The 18743-nt window shown below is 34.7% G+C and overlaps 3 protein-coding genes and 1 pseudogene across 4 annotated transcripts; 2 read left to right on the forward strand and 2 right to left on the reverse strand.

Annotated features, from left to right (window-relative positions):
* Window positions 1-774: 774 nt before the first annotated feature.
* Window positions 775-9803, forward strand: LOC110661870 (carboxyl-terminal-processing peptidase 1, chloroplastic-like; annotated as a pseudogene).
* LOC110661853 (PLASMODESMATA CALLOSE-BINDING PROTEIN 3) lies at window positions 9449-12670 on the forward strand. 2 transcript variants are annotated; one of them, XM_058137294.1, is made up of 4 exons: window positions 9449-9593; window positions 11229-11735; window positions 11936-11978; window positions 12065-12670. In XM_058137294.1, the coding sequence occupies exons 2-4, from the start codon at window positions 11288-11290 to the stop codon at window positions 12279-12281; spliced, it is 708 nt and encodes a 235-aa protein (XP_057993277.1). In that variant the 5' UTR covers window positions 9449-9593; window positions 11229-11287; the 3' UTR covers window positions 12282-12670. The 2 variants fall into 2 exon arrangements, with proteins under 2 accessions (XP_057993277.1, XP_021676331.1); XM_021820639.2 differs by lacking the exon at window positions 9449-9593 and adding an exon at window positions 10368-10685.
* Window positions 12671-12922: 252 nt separating this feature from the next.
* LOC110661854 (cold-regulated 413 inner membrane protein 1, chloroplastic) lies at window positions 12923-14954 on the reverse strand. Its single transcript, XM_021820640.2, has 6 exons — window positions 14649-14954; window positions 14438-14557; window positions 14188-14283; window positions 14052-14116; window positions 13404-13473; window positions 12923-13317 (listed from the first exon to the last, which is right to left on the reverse strand). Exons 1-6 carry the CDS (start codon window positions 14786-14788, stop codon window positions 13152-13154), a joined length of 657 nt encoding a protein of 218 aa, XP_021676332.1. The 5' UTR covers window positions 14789-14954; the 3' UTR covers window positions 12923-13151.
* Window positions 14955-15169: 215 nt separating this feature from the next.
* On the reverse strand, window positions 15170-18694 carry LOC110661800 (GEM-like protein 4). The gene is made up of 4 exons (XM_021820562.2): window positions 16429-18694; window positions 16227-16307; window positions 15860-16134; window positions 15170-15770 (listed from the first exon to the last, which is right to left on the reverse strand). The coding sequence occupies exons 1-4, from the start codon at window positions 16580-16582 to the stop codon at window positions 15693-15695; spliced, it is 588 nt and encodes a 195-aa protein (XP_021676254.1). The 5' UTR covers window positions 16583-18694; the 3' UTR covers window positions 15170-15692.
* Between the last annotated feature and the right edge of the window lie 49 nt (window positions 18695-18743).

The raw sequence follows: 18743 nt of genomic DNA on the forward strand, positions 1-18743 counted from the left end.
TATTAACAATAGTAGTGACATTAATATCCAAAGAATCTTAAATTATTTTGAAAATAAATTTAATATTTAAAAATTTAATATTATTATAAATAAATAAGAGAAAATTATTATTTAATTTATATATTTTAATAAAATTAATTAGTTAATTATTATATTTTAAAAAATATATTATTTAATTTTTATATTTTATTTTCTTTAAATTTTTTAATCTCTCTATCAAAATTTCAATTGATTAACGATTCTAAAGCTACTTAAATTATTATTTAATTAATTTATTTTTTTAAATATTAATTAGTTAATCTTGTATTTAAAAAATTGTTATTTATTTTTTTTTATTTTAATAAAATTAATTAATTAATTAATATATTTTAAAAAATATATTTCGAGATAAAAATAAAAATTTTATTATATAAAAACTAAATGTAAATTTATACATATAAATTATACAATTTTTTATAAAAAAAATAAAATAAAGAGAATACGGAAAAAAAGAATGTTAACGTAAAGGGAAGTAACTTAAAAAAAAAAAAAGTAGATAACAGGGAAATAAAGGGAAAATCAAAATAATTTTAGTGTGAAAAATAATCGAATGAATTAAAAATTTAATAAAATTAAATTTAAAATAATATATTTTTTAAAATATAAAAATTAATTAATTTATTTATTAAAATAAAAAATTAAATAATAATTTAATTAATATTAAAAATGATTAATTAATTTTATTAAAATATAAAAATTAAATAATAAATTTTCCAATAAATAAAATTTATTTGGTGCTTGCTCTGTAATTCCTCGCTTACATTCCTCCTATCTCCAATATCTCTAACGCCAACAAAAAAGAACCCAGTTATCCTCCTTACCGCCTATTGGGCCAAGAAAATCTTGCCTGGAGCCTCAACTGGAGCTCTCTCTTTCAAGTTTTTACTCTCTTCTCCATACTCGTTCGCATCAGAATTCCCGCCCCTACAACTACGACAATCGCCTTCTTATCCTTCTAATTCTTTGACGGAGTAATGCAGAGATATTACTGGACCTCAAGCAGTGGAGGAAGTTGGGCAGATTGTCAATGACAGCTTTCTTGATTCTGGGCGCCATCGCTGGACTTCTGAATCTTGGCAGGTAAGAAGTAATTCACAAACACACTCAAAATTACCTAAACGCCGATTCATGTAACCGATTACTTTATTTCTCTTTGTTTCATTTGGTTTTATATTTGGAATCCGTTTCAGTTTATTTCCACCGTTCATGTTTGATTCATGTAAACCTCAAACGACAGTTTAAGTGAAAATTTGCTTATATGCTTAGCATTGACCAATATTGGAAGTACTGTGTTTGACAAGAGAATTCTTGTTTCTGCTTACAGCAAAAAAGGGAGGATAATTTAAGCCCTTCCATTCAGAGTACATCAAAGGCTCATGATGTAAATAGGAGGATGTTAGCGAGCTTGGGTGACCCTTATACGCGTTTTCTTTCACCTGCTGAGGTAATTGGGTTCAAGCTTTTTCATTATTGCCTTTTTTTTCTAAAAAATAATTTTGAATATGCAATTGCTGTTAATGTTCCTAGATTTTTGGCTAGTTAATCATTTCCTTAGGGCTTGTAATGGTTGGATCATATGTTGAGAACATAACACCAATGCTGAATAAATTATTGTGTGGTAGCTTAGTTTTGGGGGCTATACCAGGACGTAAAATTCCTGTAATAAGACTTTTGTTTTGGAAAGCAAGCTTCATATGGCAGCCGCTTTATTTGCACTTTTGGTGAGAACTGTTCATTTTTAATTTGTAAGCATGACCTCGAAGAAGTGGTCATCTATCAGGAATAAAAAAAAGTGCAGCTGATGTCTAGATGTGATGGGCTAATACTGTTGCCATCTTGATATGAGAAGCATCTAAGTGGCAAGTCTGTAATAAATGTCCTGAATTTTCTTTATGTATAGAACTGTAGATGCCTTTCTAATTGATCATTATTTGAGAGGTAAACTTAGAATGGCAATGAGGGAAGTGGTCATAAAGGAGTTAGCATTGCTAAACCTTTCTATAAATGTAATCCTAAATCAATTTGGAAGGAGTGAAATCACCATGTACATGATCTCAATTAGATTGGGTGGGTTAAGACTTAATTGAGTTGGACATAATTTCTCAGTGCGTATCATAATTATATCTTCTTAATATGTTATCTTTTAAGATGTAAAGCTTTTCTTGCAAGATTCATTAATGTGCAACTTATATATTGTCCTTCTATGACTCATGCACTTGGCTCTTTTCTGTTGCACATGTGCATGGCTTTACTTATATACTTTTCAGTTGTCTCATTGCATGGCATGTGTCACCTTTGTCACTGTGAAAGTTCTTGAAGATGGCAAGGTATGACATTACTGGTATCGGAATAAACCATAGGGAAGTTCCAGATGAGAGTGGTGGAGTGAAACTGAAGGTACTAGGATTCCTGGATGGGCCTGCCCATACTGCTGGTGTAAGACAGGTAACTACGAAGCCAAGACTGTAGATACAACATGGCAATGTCTTATCTTGTTTATGCTGATCTTTATATATATATATATATATATATATATATTTTTTTTTTTTTTTCCACCAATTCTTAGAGGTTATGCTTTGTTATCTTTGATTTGATTTTATGTATGGAGTGTTACTTTCTGCTTTGATTACTCATAGTTTGAGAATTTATTGCGATTTTCTCAAACAATTTTTGTTATTTCAAGTGTAATATTTTCTCTAAATTTATCAAATGCATTTTTTCCTGTTGAACTAATAATATATTAAATTGGTGGGGCAAAAGGTATTTCTAGGTCATGTTGTGGTTTGTTTCAACTGAATTTTGCAGTGGGCTTGCCATTTTTCTCACACTGGAATACCATTGCTTTGATCTCCTTCTTTCCCAAATGAAAGGATCATGCCAGTGGTCAATCCATCCAGGGTTTCTCTGCATATGCCTTCTTTTTTTAAGTTTATTGAATTTCCATCAAGTTAAGCTTCTGTAAACTGGAAATTTATATGATTAATTTTATTGCTATTAGTATTTGAAGACACAATCTCACTACCTATTTCTAGTGTTTCATTTACTTAAGTTACTGGCTAGTGGCTGCCAGAAATTATGATTGTGTGGCAGATTGAACTGTAAGATTTCATTATTTATCTGTATCTACTATTTTCTTGGCTCTATTAGTTCATTTGGATTGAATAATACAAGTCTTTCTATTTGGTTGGCATTGTGGGTGATTTTTTTTTTTTTTTTTAACTTTTAATTTTTTTGTGATACATATTGGATGAGCTTGCTTATATTCTATATTCTTTTACTAGGGGGATGAAGTCTAGCTGTTAATGGAGAGGATGTCAGTGGGAAATCAGCTTTTGAAGTATCATCTTTGTTACGAGGCCCAAATGAAACATTTGTGACTATTAAGGTTTTGAAGTTGGTCTAAGATACAGATCACTGCTAGTTTAGTTTTTCCATATATTGTTGTTTCACTATTTGTTGTGAATATATATGGTCAATTTTATAGGTGAAGCATGGCAATTGTGGGCCTATTCAATCAATAGAAGTTCAGAGACAACTGATTGCTCAGACACCTGTCTTTTACCGGTTGGGACAAGTAGACAAAAGGCACCACTTCTGTTGGGTATATTCACCTGAAAGAGTTCAATGCATTGGCTAGAAAAGATTTGGTAATTGGTAAATGTTTATCTATTTTTCTAAGTGATACAAGTGTTATTGATTATAATGTATTTATAACATGCTTAGATTTCTCTTTGTTTCATGTTTTATGAACACTCTGGATTGAACAACATTAGGTCCATTGAATAACAATGGAGTTAATGTTTTATCTCCTTTCTCATGATGCTTTTTCACATTAGAGTGATTGATTTTGTGATACCTTTGATTTTAACTTTGTTTTTGAATTATTGAAGCTAAAATGGTCCGAAAACATACAAGTACCCCCAAATTTATGTTAATTTCTCATTTGTCTTTTATTTTCCCCCCTATGATGGTTATATTTGCTTGCCTAGCTTGGGTGATAATGCTTTTTTGGAGTTCAAAACATTATTTAAATTTTACTCAGTTGGGTGTGCTCATAGTTTCGTAGTTCTTTCTTTTGGCCTAATGGAATTAAATGATGATTGTTGCAGCAGTGAAGCGACTTCAAGACATGGGTACCTCATATTTTGTTCTGGATTATAGGGACAATCTTGGTGGACTATTACAGGTTATCTTACTTATTTTGCCTTTTGCTTGCAAAGGATAAAATTGATAAAATTGAAAGGATCAGCTAAAATTGATAATTTGCAAAAATGTTATGGCTTTTTTGGTCATTTGGCCTTTAAAAGATATTATGTAATGTGTTGTAAGTTAATGGTCAAAGAGATTATCATAATCTGCATGCTAACTGTTGTTATTTCTCATGGTTGAGTGTAATTTTGATTGGTTAAAACTTTTTGCTTATTTCAGGCTAGAATTGAAATTTCCAAGCTCTTTCTAAATGAAGGGAACACAGTATGTGGGTTTACAAGTTTTGAACTTTGAAGAACTATCCTGGTTATCTTTCTTGTTTGCACACATTACACCTAAAGTGGTGGGAGTTCAAAGGAGTAAAGCAAGTGAAGTTCAAAAATGAGCTTCTTGAGTCTGAAGTATGGAAGCTAGATATGGAGGCCAATGATATGTGGATACAGATGGCATCAAAGATTAGAGAAGTAGCTAGAAAAGTACTTGGGGAGTCTAAAGGACATGGACCACCCTCAAAAGAGAGATGGTGGTGGAATGAGGAAGTACAAAAGGCAGTGAAGAGAAAAAGGGAATGGTATAAGAAATTACCTAAATGTGATAATAATGAGGCATATGAACAGTACAAGATAGCAAAGAAAGAGGCAAAAGGCGATTAGCCAAGCAAGAGCACAGGCCTTTGAAAAGTTATATGAGAAACTTGGAACTAAAGAAGGGGAGAAAGATATTTATAGATTAGCAAGGAGTAGAGAAAGGAAATGTCAAGATCTCAATCAAGTTAGGTGCATTAAGGATAAAGAAGGAAAAGTGTTGGTGAAAGATGAAGACATTAAAGAAAGATGGAGAAATTATTTTAATGATCTCTTTAATAATAGTCAAAATGGAAATAGCGTGAATATAGATTATAGAACAATAGAAAAGAATGTAAATTATACTAGAAGGATTAGATCTTTAGAAGTAAAGGAAGCACTTAAGAGAATGAAAGTAGGTAAAGCCTGTGGACCCGATGAAATACCAATTGAAGTGTGGAAGTATTTGGGAGATATGGGAGTGGCATGGTTAACTAAATTATTTAATAATATTCTAAACTCAAAGAAAATGCCTGAGAAGAGTATTTTAGTACCTATTTTTAAAAATAAGGGAGACATACAGAGTTGCTCAAACTATAGGGGAATTAAACTCATGAGCCATACTATGAAGTTGTGGGAGAGAGTTGTGGAGCATCGACTACGTCATGATACTTCTATCTCTCTCAATCAATTTGGTTTCATGCCTGGTCGTTCAACTATGGAAGCGATCTTTCTCATTAGAAGCTTGATGGAGAAATATAGAGATGGGAAGAAAGATCTACACATGGTTTTTATTGATTTGGAGAAGGCTTATGATAGTGTTCCAAGAGAGGTCTTATGGAATGCATTAGAACAAAAGAGGGTATCTATTAGGTACATACAAGTATTGAAAGATATGTATGAAGGAGCAACTACTATTGTGCGCACAGTGGGAGGGGACACAAGAGATTTTCCGATCTCAATTGGATTACACCAAGGATCAGCCATAATCCCTTACCTTTTTACATTATTTTTAGATGAACTGACGAAACATATACAAGAGAGTATTCCTTGGTGCATGATGTTTGCGGATGATATTGTTCTGATAGATGAGACACGAGAAGGAGTCAATAGGAAGCTAGAACTTTGGAGAAGTACTCTAGAGTCAAAGGGTTTTAAGTTAAGTAGAACGAAGACAGAATACATGCATTGCAAGTTCAGTGAAGGCCAAACTGGTGATAGGGAAGGAGTTAGTTTGAATGGAGTGGCACTGTCCCAAAGTAATCACTTTAAATATCTAGGCTCAGTCCTTCAAGTAGATGGGGGATGTGAGGAGGATGTTAGTCATAGGATTAAAGCCGGATGGTTGAAGTGGAGACGTGCCACGGGAGTTTTATGTGATCGTAAGATTCCCAATAAATTAAAAGGAAAATTTTACCGTACAGCCATACGACCGGCTATGCTATATGGTAGTGAGTGTTGGGCACTGAAAGAGTCGTATGCATCTAAGATAAGAGTTGCAGAGATGAGAATGTTAAGGTGGATGAGTGGTCATACTAGACTAGATAAAGTCCGTAATGAAAGTATTAGAGAAAAGGTAGGAGTGGTGCCAATTGAAGATAAGTTGAGAGAAGGGAGATTGAGGTGGTTTGGTCATGTGAAGCGTAGACATACGGAGGCTCCAGTTAGACAAGTAGAGCACATTAGGCTAGAGGATAGAAAGAAAAAAAGGGGTAGACCTAAATTGACTTGGAGGAGAGTAGTACAGCATGACTTAGAAGCATTACACATTTCTGAGGATTTAACCCAAAATCGTTCAGAGTGGAAAAAGCGAATCCATATAGCCGACCCCAAATTTTTGGGATAAAGGCTTAGTTGAGTTGAGTTGAGTTGAGTTGTTCTTTTTTCGGACTTTCTCTGTCATCCAAATTTTAGAAGTACTTTGGTGATCTCTTTTTTTTTTTTCAGATAAATTGTTAGGTAATCTCTTTAGATCATGATGGATGGTGTGAACACTTGGGGTGCAAGGTCAAACTACATTCTGAATTATATATTTCATCCATCGAAACATCTGAGTGGCATATGAATTTAGTCTCTACCTTTAAACATCAACATTTTAGTTTCTTGAGAATGAATTAAAATGTAATGAGTTCTTTGGAATTATTTTTCTTTTGGTTGCTTTTGATTGCTGTTGGGAGTGAAAAAGAGGAAAGAAGGGGGTGTATGATAGATTTAGCACTGAGGTATTTACTGTTATGTAGTAACATTAGTATTTTTTATTTTATACGTAAACTTTCTTCTGGATAGAGGACTCAAAATGCCCTTTCTACTAACTACCTTAAAAACCTACTTAAGCCTTAAAGGCTTCTTAATTTGCCGCATTATCCATCAAGGAAGGAAGAGTTGGCTCAAAATACCTTTTCCTTTCTTTGGAATTAAAAGCATTTGATACTGGACTCAGGGTTTGGAATTTGAAGTATATTTTGAAGATAATTGGATGTCAAGTTCAGTTACCTGGCAGAAAATTAAATTCATGGATTTAGTTCGTTAGGAATTATTATATTGATTGATGTTTTATCCTAATAATGTATGTGAGCAGGTGATTTATACCGTTGGAAGGGATCCTCGATATCAAAACACCATAATTGCTCAATCATTGATTACTGCTCCCATTATTGTATGTTCTCTTATTTCTATGATATAAACAACAGTAAATCTATTTGTTTTCATCAATAAATCAAATCAGGTTTGTCGCCATCAAAATTGATGAATTTTTTTTCTTCCAGCAGCATTATTTATATATTTATGTTGATTCATGGTTCATTTTTTTTTTGGCGCCAAACAAGAAGGATATGAACACTGCTAGGTATGGATATGAGCCGCCAAAATCCATTACTTTGCTATAACTAAATTGCAACTTAAGTAAACTGAAGCATGGTGTGCAAGTCAACATGAAGACAGAAACCTGTCTTATTCCATTTATTTGGTCTCAGATTTTGGTGGGGAACAAATAAGTTGAAAGCAGGAAATTAAGCTTGTTGAACTTGGCATCTTGAAATATGATCCTGTCAGAGCATGGCTTTAGTTGCCACACATACTTGATCACAGTTTGACAATTTGACTCAGCTTTATAAACCAAAGTTTGAGGCTAGGCCGCTAGGGCTTCTGAAATGCTGTGGGTCTTGTTTGCATCCTCAAATGGGTCCAGTCTTGGTTAATATTCTATGATTGCAGCCTTTTGGGTTATTGATTTGATGTCTTGTATATAGTGTATGTGATTCATCTCTTGTTACATCCATTGTTTAACATGGGAAACATCTTTTGTTTCTGAGTTTCCTTTTGTGCCGAGGATGGTATCCCTTGCCACCTTTTTAGTTGAATTGCTTTCTATTTTTCAATAGAAATGAAAAATGTGGTTCCAATCTGATGCACTTCTTTTGTAAAACTGATTCATGTTGCTTAGCTGAGAGTATTATTTGATTGGATGGATCTTACATGCTTGTTTGTGACCATGGCTTGTATCACTTATGTAGGTTTTGATGAACAAAAAAACTTCTAGTGCAAGTGAAATTGTGAGAAACTTCTTTTACTAAATCATATGTGATTATTTAGCATTCACAGTTGCAATACTGTTGTTAAGACTCTTGTTCCAGGTTGCCTCTGCACTTCGTGAGAACTGTAGACCTGTTATTGTGGGGAAAGAACTTTTGGCAAGGTTAGTTTATTTTGCCAATGTTTAATGTTATTTATTGTGTTTTCCATAATCTATTTTATTCCTGTAATTCATACTTTGTTGTGAAACATACCAAAGTGCATCTAGAACCTCTCTCTTTTATTATTTATTTATTAATTTCACTCAATTTAACTTCCATAGTGGTCTATTTCTTCATGGATGGGGAAATCACAAAAGCTGGCTGTTCATATATTGGTGCAGATTTCTTTGGACCTTAAGCTGCTTTTAGTGTGGTTTGTGCATGTTGAGTTGACTGAATGTTCAAACATTTTCCTATCTGTAGGAACTGCCAAGTATCAACAGATCCATTTCATTGAATTTTATGATCATGAGGGCCTACCAGTTCAGCAGTTAAAATGATAATTAACATTCCGATCTTTTAATAGCTCTGATATAGAGTGCACAATTTTTCAGGGTTTAATTCAATCTGTTTTTGAGCTTCCTGATGGATCTGGAGTGGTTGTGACCATTGAGAACTATGTCACACCAAATCAAATGGACATAAATGGCAATGGAATAGAGCCTGATTATCAAAATTTTCCAGGTTCAAACTCATCATCATATTCTTCGTCCTTCTTCCCTTCTGGATGTTAAATTGAAATAACCATTTATAATCTGAACAGACGTCTATATGGTATATGCAGCTTGAGCAGATGTTACACAGCATCTATCACAGTGCAATATGAATCAACAAGGATAAAGATCGCAGGGATAAGGCTTTATACCTCTGTCTTGAATATTTTAAGCATATTGAAGTAAAGCCATGATATAATCAGCTGCACAATAATGGTAGTGCTCAGGAAGATAACTTACATGTTACTGACAAGAAGCATCTAATTCTTGTGAGCTGAAAAGCATATGTTGACCGAAGGCATCTACTTCTGCATACTTTCTAATGGATGGTTCTCTCGCTTAGCTAAGAAACTGGAACTTGAAAGATCATTGATAATGGAAAACGTGGAAGCCAAAAATGAATCTGTGGGAAAGGTAGCAGCAGCTGAATCAGCGCTACTTTCTAAGATGTTAGCTTCAGGCGGATGTCGTCGTTATTTTTCAGACACAGTTTACAAGTGAGAACATGCATACTTTAATTAAAAATAAAATAGTACTTTGCTTGCTCCATAATACTGTCAGGAAAATTATACCAATGGCAGAAGAAGCCTCCGGACTGTATAAACTCATTATAAAATTGAAAGTGTGTATTTGAAAAGATGATATTTGAATTTAACAATATTGGGGATAAAATTTTTGATTGAAATACAAATTTAAATTCACTTGTATTTCAAATGCATATCTATTTATATTAATCTTAATGTGTAATTTGGGAATAATTATATTAATTAATTATAAGGCAATCGAGCAACCCTACAAGTGGGGATGAAAAAAGGGTTTCATAGATTAGGTATATGCCTATGTACTTACAAGATAATGATAAAAGTTAGATTCGATCTCAAATGTCCAGCAATCTTTTACCAGGTTTGTGCTAAATAAGGCAATATCCTGAACTTTACTTTTTGTTCATATACAAGGAATCCTTGTTTTGTCCTTGGGCAATATCTAAAGTTCTAGAAACCAAATCAATAGACTATCAAAATCCAGATGGTAGATTAGGGTTTTATTATTAAAATTTACAGAGAAGAGAAGTATCTATCTTAGCCACCTTTAACTTTTGATTCAGTCCCATAAACAGTAGAAAAGGAATCACAAAGGAGAAAAAGAAAATGCCACAACATCACCTTGTGTCATTAAACTATTAATACAGCATCAAAAACATCAGATTTAAATTCCCAACATATCAATCTTTTGCCTTTTCCATCTCATGCACTTTTTTCCCTTCCTTTGCACCTTGTCTTGCTTGCAAAATTTAGCTACTCAGTGCCTCCTTTCTCAAGTTTTCTGATATTCCCAGCCTTCTCTCTTTCCGTCTCTCTATGATCCAAGAAAGCTTTGATTCTTCAAGTTTTATTTATATAACTTATGCAAGAATGATATTTAAACTCTTCTTTGCATTAACACCATTGGTGCTTCTCTTAGCTTCTCTATCATTGTTCTTGACAAGCAAGGAAAGTTCAAAAAAACATTTTAGAAGCAGCTCAGAGACATGGGTCCTCAAGTTGTTCAATATTTCACAATCTTCCTCTTCTATCTTTTCTTCAGCTCAGGTGATTAATTAGGAGTTTCAATTTCTTAGCACCTTTAGATAATATTGTGTGCATTAGTTCAATATTCTATTTCACATGATATTGTGTGCTGCTTCTTTTTCTCCTTTCTTGCATTGGAATATGAAATGGAGATGATTGTAACCCTCATTTTCATTTTTCTAATCTCGTTGCATCTTCTATATCAAGTTATAGATACTCTTAAACCAGTATAGAATACCTCAATGGTTTGAATTTTTAGAGTTTCAATTAGAGGTCCAAATCAAAATTATATTGGGATTGTGTATTTCCCTATAGGAAGGAGAATGGCTAGTGGGCATCCCACTTCTGGTGAGTAGAGAAAGGAACAATATTGCCCCTTTATTTTCACCTGCATTATGAACATTTAAACTCAATTTTCTGTCTCTTTTCTTATCTGGTTTTGTTTTCCGCTTTAAGTATCATATAAAGCTGTTCACGAAAACTTCTTTAGTAATTCTGCAGATTCTTTTCATCCTTCTAACACAAAAGAAAAGATCAGCTTATCTTGCCTTTCGATTGCTTCAGGTTCAAGTGTTGCAGAAACACCTCCTCTGGAACGAATAGCAGACAACCGAGAAAATCAAATGATTTTCTCATCTCCAGTGTTCACCACTCAACTAGACACTACGGGAACGGTTCCCATTGTGAACCCAACAACTCCTGGAACAACAAGCCCTATTGCAAATCCGATAGAGTCACCTCCAGCACCAACTGTAGTAACGACGAACCCGCCAACACCCCCAGCCACTACAACTCCAATGCCCCCAGCCACTACAACTCCAACCTCATCAGGAGGATCATGGTGTATTGCAAGTCCAACTGCTTCAGAAACTGCTTTACAGGTGGCTCTTGACTATGCTTGCGGTTATGGCGGTGCAGAATGTTCAGCAATTCAACCAGGTGCGAGTTGTTATAACCCAAACACTGTCCGGGACCATGCTTCATATGCCTTCAATGATTACTACCAGAAGAATCCAATTCCTACCAGTTGTGTCTTCGGCGGAACAGCACAACTTACAAACACTGACCCAAGTAAGATGTAGTTGTTAATGCATAATCATTTAATTCATCTTTGATTGCTGCGGAAGATCTCACATAACTTTGCAGACATGCTGTCCTAAGGTGTTAGAAGCCTAGACTCACAGCTGTCAGCAACTCACTATATGAGAGTTTCTGAAACTCATAATGATTTTCCTGAGTGATTTCCTGACTTCTCTATTTGCATATTCCAGGTAATGGCAACTGTCACTACGCATCGTCCAATTCAACACGCAGGTAATCTTTCATGTTCATCTCTAATACCATTCGTCTTTGCTAAAATGATGCTGATAGAGAACTAATTCATATTTTTGCAAACACAGCTTAAGCCCACCAACCCCAACAACTCCAACCACTACATCCACTACACCAACAACGATGACTCCACCAATAACAACCACACCTAGTGGACCAACAATTTTCGGCGTGGCAGAACCAACTGGCTTGCCCAGCTCAGCCACCTCTGTTTCAATCAGTTTACTGCTCTTCTGTTCCACAGCAGCTATTGTGGGATCACTTCTTGCTGCAAATCATATCTAAGCATACGACATTTAAGTTTATTGCCCTCTTAAATGAGATTGCCGTTTCCTTGGTTGCCACCATTCTTGAACTTCTAAACAGGCAGTGAGAATCAACATCCGGAAGTTCTCTCAAGGCCTCAATTTTACCATAAAATATATTTTCTATACTCCTATGCATGCATATTAGTTGATCAAGAAGCCCACAGAAAATGAAAAAGAGCATAGAACGTCTTAGGTTCTTGTACTTGTAGGCGAGTTAGACTAGTCACTTCCTCTTCAGTTTTAGCATAATAAAGTATTAGATAAGCTTCTGTCTTTAGAACCACATAAACAGACAAGAAAGATGTACTTGTTATTGGCTACCACATGAATTTATTTATGAATGCGAAGACCAAGTGCAACATTAAACTTTCAGAAAATAATGACTATAGCTAGACATAATTAATCTAATGAAGATAGAGGAGATTGAACAATTTGTCTACTGGAATTGGTATTGACTAGACTAAGCGCAACCATGTATAAAATAAGAATTTATCTCATTACAATAAGGATACCACTTTTACTGCAGAATAGATGAAGATGACAGGCTTATGCCCCACAAGTAGAAGGAACAACAAGCACATTTCAAGATAGAGAATTCTGCTTGGGCCTCCAAGATAATTCAAAGGCAATGGAGTACTGATCTTTAGCATTCATACCCAATTTATTAATACAAGTCTAAGTTCTAGACATTTTATTGCTTATTTCAAAGGAAACATCCTTCTATATAACATGAGAATCAACGATAAACTAACGATTATTCTCTTATTCAGACATCCTTTGCATGAGTCCGGTAATTTACATATGATCAACAATAAAGCACGCTACTATCTGACCATCTTTGTTAAATTTAGATTAAGAACAAGCATGAGATGATGGTGATACAAATGATGGCCAAGGTGGCAACAATTGAACCGTGCTCAAATGCTTTCTGCAAGTTGCCTAAGCGTGAAAAATGCTGGAAAGCCAAATAGCCTGCAATCACCAAGGCAATAATAGCACCTTCTTGTGTTTCCCTGTTGAGGCAAAGTGGCAAAAATAAATAAGAAACATAAAAAATTAATAACAGCTTTCCTTCTCCTTAAATAATTCATCTACTTACCTCAGGTTCAATACTTGATAGGGGGCCACAATTACCAAGAGTAGTGCCATAAACGGCAACTCAAGTTCCCCTAAGAACAACAAATGTCAATATCAAAATTGTTAGTAATTCCTCATCTCATAGTTAACTATAAAAAGCATAAGAAAGCAGCAAATATAACTTTTGGAGTTGTGGGACAACCAGGGCCATGTTTAAAATTACTGACAGCAACCTCCAAAAACAAGTGGATCTACCTAGAAGGCTCCAAATAGAGCCACCATCCCTAAATTTTTCACAAAGTTGTGATGCTTCTTCCTAAGTTACATGTTCACAAAGGCTTGCTTCCCCTGTTTCACTTCTCATTGAAACCAAAACGATCCACATCACTTTGCTTGCAAACTTGATTAATTAGTGATATTATGATAACATATTCATCAGTAACAAGGTGCAGTACAATAACTACACGCCTCTATCAAAAGAGAAATCGACGGAGGATGAAAGAAAAGTCCATGCAAATAGAAATACTTGAGTGAGATTGAAGCCAATTTTATAAGGGTTGATATCCCTGGCACTCTCTAACTAACCAAAAGCAGTATCTATTTACAAGCAACAGACAATAATGCCTCAATCTAATCATTTCGATACTAACAGCAAAAGAACTCAACTCACCAGGAACAAAGAAGAAGAGGCGGACAAGAAGTGCTATGAATGCCGTCCAAATGCCATAATCACCCCTGCAAACCGAATTCGTATGAGCTCACCAGCCAACAACCGTGCAAAAACTTAATAAAAAAAGGGAGCTTACTTAATCCAAGAAATGACGCTTGATGGTGCCTGCAGAGCTAATAACGGAACAATAAAAGACTTATGGATTGCAGTGCCCTTGGCAAGCATCAGAACCCTGAAAATCGAAATTAAAAATTAAAAAAAAAAAAAATCCATTAGCTCAAAATGAACAAAAAATCAATGTCTTGATCGGTTAATCTGCGTAGCGAACAGAAAATCAATGTCTAACTATACAATGTATTTCGATAAAGAAAGAAAGACGAACGAACGCAGAGGAGATGGTGGAGATCCACTGAAGGTTACGAGCAGAGATAGGCCCAGTGTAACAAACCGCACCAACTCCACCCCCTCTATTTTTCATTAACAAATCATTTCCCTTCACCGAAACTCTGCCAAACACACACAAATTCCAATTTCCGGTTAGAAAATTTTGTTTCTTTCTCAGAAATTCAGATTGATCAATCAATTCATCCAACTCACCTGAGAGGATTGACGCCGCGAGAGCTCGAAACTCGTCGAGGTACAGCACAAGAGAGCTTACACTGGTAACAAGAGAGCCTCTTGTTGCTGCTGTGAGGAGCGAAAGAATTTATCGCCGGCAATTGGCAGAGACTCGCCATATCTCGCTTCTGGTTTCTAGTTTGCGTAAAATTGTCGTGTCTCTTGGTTCGACGGCCAAAGAAAGCAGGACGGAGAGAAGATCAGAAGACAGTACTAGAACTACCAGCAAGGAGAAGCTAGGATGGGAATGAGTGACAGATTCATGTACACGGTGACGTTTGATGTTGTTTGATTGAGAAATGCTACGTGCCGGGTATTTATTGGCGGAAGTTTATACCAATTTAACCGTTTTTAATTTTAGCTATGCTTTGACGCAATAGCGTAAGGCCACGTGAGCAGTCGGTTCACGATTCCATATAACGGATCTCGCGACTGCCAAGTTTAGATTAGATTATATGTTGAAAACTTTAAATGCTGAATAAGCTGGCGCGTGCATGGAAACTACAAAACGGCGACGTGCAACTATAAATTCTAAAATAGCATTTTCACTCTTTTCTTTACACAGAAGTGTTAAGAGAAAAAATTTGTCTAATTAATCATCAATATTTTAATTATTTTAATAATTAATTATGATCTAAAATATTCTTTTTTTTTCCCTATTTTTTACTTTTTATTCTTAGCCGTTTCAATTATTAATTAATAATCTATATATAATTCAAGTTGTCAAAGAATTTAAACCATGAGATAAATATAGTAATAATTTTTCTTATTGATAGAAAGTTGACAGATAATGGAAAAGAACAATTATTAGGACTGAGTAACTGTTGGAAAATTATCTTCTCAGCAAAATTTTTACATGCTAATGCAATTGAGGAACGTTAATTACAGAGTTTTAAGTCACTAGGAAGTCACTTGTAAATTAATCATCAATGTTCTGGGAGACTGCCTGCTGAAGACATTTGAAAGTTTGTGATAATTCAAGAAACCCATAAACCAGAAATCAAACTCATCCGCAGTAACTATTTACATGTACTTCTGTGATGGGTTCTTCGTGTTCTCACTTTTGTCAACTCTTTTAACCTTTGCAAGTGGGATCAAAACCTGCATAAAATTAAAAGGATATGTTTAGTATTTACAATTGTTGTGTGCAAACAGAGAGAGATTGGATTTTTATATTCTTTTTGAGTTACCTTGTAATGGATTCCAACTGATTTCCCACTTGGAGAAGAGAATTTGATTGATCTCTCACTGCAGAAGGCAACCTTGTAAGTGGAGATAAACAAGAGGCCTGCTATGGGACCTGCTGTGGTTGACAGGTAGCATTGGGAAACCTTTAGCAAATTCTCTTCTTCTTCAACTCTAAACAACTGCTTGAAAATTTTCTCCACTCCACCAACTTGAACAATTTTAGCGCCTAAACTAAACTTCCCTTTTACAATTTCACTGATGTTAGGTCCCAACCTCACTGCACAGTTTCAAAACAATCGAAGTTAGAATTTAGAGATATCATTAAATTTTGATACTTTCAATATCTGTGAGGGGAAAATAGATAGTTACCATGCTCTCGAACAGCTTGTGCAAAATTGTCAGCTTTCTTCCCTAATTTGTTCATTCTCTTAAACAATGAATCTACTTTACCTGCGACATGAAGAACAAGCCATTAATTCCCATTACTGACTAAAACACCACCACATTGGTCTAGAAAACCTCTGTTCTCCAATAAAAGAAAGAAAAAAGGAGAAAGAAAGTGAGTTCTTACATTGCTTCAATATGGAAGAACGATTTGAAGAAGATGAAAGATGGTATTGGTTAGCAGGATCAGGTAAATATCCTCTTGCTGGCCTTCCAAGTCTGTATGATTCTGAATTATTGATTGGAATTCCAATAACTTGATTCTGAAATGGGTTCTTCATTTTCAATGAGTAGCAATAGAACTAGTCGTCTAGTCCTGTCACTGCTTTTGGAAGATTTTCCACTTGAGAGAAAACCTGCTATACCTGATCAGCCATCTCAACTCTCTGAATGTATTTAAAGGGCCAAAAGAAAAAATTAATTATGGCAAGTAAATGTTACCTTTTATGTATGAGTCATCTAAGGCACATCAACAACAACAATAAAGGCAAGCTCAATGGTACTGTAGTTGTTTACATAGCTGCGAGGTCTCAATCTGACCCATTTGTTCTAAACAAAAAAAAAAGCCACAGACACAAACTCGTTATTGACAATTAAAGATAAGAAAAATGAGAAGATGGAAAGCTTTGGTTGCTTTAAAAAAGTTGTGAAACAGAGATTAAGCCTCCATACCAGGCTAATAGTTTAATAATACATTGTCTGTCTCGTAGTGTTAGAGATCAGGAATTTAAACACTGTTAACCACCTCCTCTTTTAAAAGTTTCTGAAGGACCAAAATCAAGAAAATATTATAGCTTCTGATTGGAGACAACTATGGCGGAGTGGGATTGATGCTTTTGAGTTGGCATTTTTAGCTTTCTGATGCCAAGATAAACAAAAGAATCTATTTACATAAGCCAACTAATTATTGCAGATTGCGTTTTGTGACATACAGACTTCACTAAGAAATATCTTCAATGAATCTGATCTCTCTCTCTCTCTCTCTCTCTCTCTCTCTCTCTCTTTATTATTTCATAAAGAGAAGGACTTTGTAAAACGGCCATGGATTCAAGTGTTGCACTATTGGTGAAATAAAAGATACTAATCAGTGATTGCCCACAATCCAACTGCTCATGTGATCATCTGGATTAGTTAATACAATCTTTTTGGCATTTCTTTTGATCCTTGCGGTTCTTTATGCTGATGTGGTAGAGTGGATGATAGCAAAGCCAGCAGAGCAATTGACAGGCCATGCATGCATGGTTACAAAATATGTCATCTCAACAATAAAACCAGGGATGTTGGCAAGGATGCAGAAATTATTTTTGAGGCCAATTAAAAAATACATGTTAATTATCTCTAAAAAACTTATATTATGTTAATATTTATTTTTTTTTTATATCATTGAGAATTGAGATTATAATTCAAAAACTTTTATCATATTAATAAATTTGTATTTACGTATAAATTTTTATTTTATTTTCTAGTTAAATTCATGAGCAAATCCTTCAATCAAAGAGATGGATTTAATTTAGTACTACAATTATTTTTTAACTGCAAAAACCATTATATCTTTTATCTTGGCGCAATGCCAGCCTTTGGACCATTAATGGGTTGTTGCCCTAATCAAAAAGAAAAGTCCATTGGCTATGCACCTGAACAACTCACAAACTTAATCTGGAAATAAATTCATTTGCTTAATTTAAATAAAAATAAGGCAGAGCATAAATCACTCAATGCACTATTTGGGCTTACATCAGTGGTTCTTTTTCTTGTTCTCCTGAATTTTCTTTGGGGGCCGGTGTTTGTTTTGAAACTGTCATTGATTTTTAAATTTGCGATGTATTGACTGTGCTAAACAATTTCACAGGTTTATTTTTTGTGCACAAGTCAATACCTACGATATATATAGATGTTTATCTAAAGACAGCAATTGCCTGAACTGACTCTTAATATACGAACCATGGCATTGCTACATTTAGTTATGAGAAGCACCTACTCCTTGTAAACTTTGCAGTAAAAAACCTGCAATGACAACATTTTGTCGACCTTTGCGGAACCATCCATGATGTAAGAAAGGCATGGAATCAGCACATTAGACCGTTCCCAGAGAATGCAAGGGCTCGTCAGTCTGCCCTCTCAGCCTTCTGGAGATATTAGCTACCAATGCCTGAATTAGTAATAGTTGGTGCAATAATATTTATTTTGTCGTCCATATGAAAGTCCCATAACAGGCTATCTCACACAATAAGGTATGCTGAAACCTCAACTAATTTGTTATGTAAGAATAATACATCCAGTGAATAATGATCATTCTTGAGTTCAATATGTTCTCTGACGGATACAAGCTTGAAAATTTTTTTCCCGAACAGAACTTGTTTATTGTCTATTTCAATTTCATGCTCCCATCTAAAAGGCTAAAACCTCTACACATCAAAATTGCCCACCTCAAAGCACATAATC

Source organism: Hevea brasiliensis, chromosome 15 (assembly GCF_030052815.1).
Source record: "Hevea brasiliensis isolate MT/VB/25A 57/8 chromosome 15, ASM3005281v1, whole genome shotgun sequence".
Classification (NCBI taxonomy): Eukaryota; Viridiplantae; Streptophyta; class Magnoliopsida; order Malpighiales; family Euphorbiaceae; genus Hevea; species Hevea brasiliensis.

What these genes read in the sequence shown, in the direction of transcription:
- LOC110661800 (XM_021820562.2), bottom strand. Translation starts at nt 16,582, where the DNA reads ATGAAGAACCCATTTCAGAATCAAGTTATTGGAATTCCAATCAATAAT. An exon ending in TTCTTCCATATTGAAGCAAT is followed by an intron (nt 16,308 to 16,428) that starts GTAAGAACTCAC and finishes TTCATGTCGCAG; the next exon opens with GTAAAGTAGATTCATTGTTT. An exon ending in ACAAGCTGTTCGAGAGCATG is followed by an intron (nt 16,135 to 16,226) that starts GTAACTATCTAT and finishes GAAACTGTGCAG; the next exon opens with TGAGGTTGGGACCTAACATC.
- LOC110661854 (XM_021820640.2), bottom strand. Translation starts at nt 14,788, where the DNA reads ATGGCGAGTCTCTGCCAATTGCCGGCGATAAATTCTTTCGCTCCTCAC. An exon ending in CGCGGCGTCAATCCTCTCAG is followed by an intron (nt 14,558 to 14,648) that starts GTGAGTTGGATG and finishes TGTGTTTGGCAG; the next exon opens with AGTTTCGGTGAAGGGAAATG. An exon ending in TATCAAGTATTGAACCTGAG is followed by an intron (nt 13,318 to 13,403) that starts GTAAGTAGATGA and finishes TTGCCTCAACAG; the next exon opens with GGAAACACAAGAAGGTGCTA.
- LOC110661853 (XM_021820639.2), top strand. Translation starts at nt 10,625, where the DNA reads ATGGGTCCTCAAGTTGTTCAATATTTCACAATCTTCCTCTTCTATCTT. An exon ending in CTATCTTTTCTTCAGCTCAG is followed by an intron (nt 10,686 to 11,228) that starts GTGATTAATTAG and finishes CGATTGCTTCAG; the next exon opens with GTTCAAGTGTTGCAGAAACA. An exon ending in ACTTACAAACACTGACCCAA is followed by an intron (nt 11,736 to 11,935) that starts GTAAGATGTAGT and finishes TGCATATTCCAG; the next exon opens with GTAATGGCAACTGTCACTAC.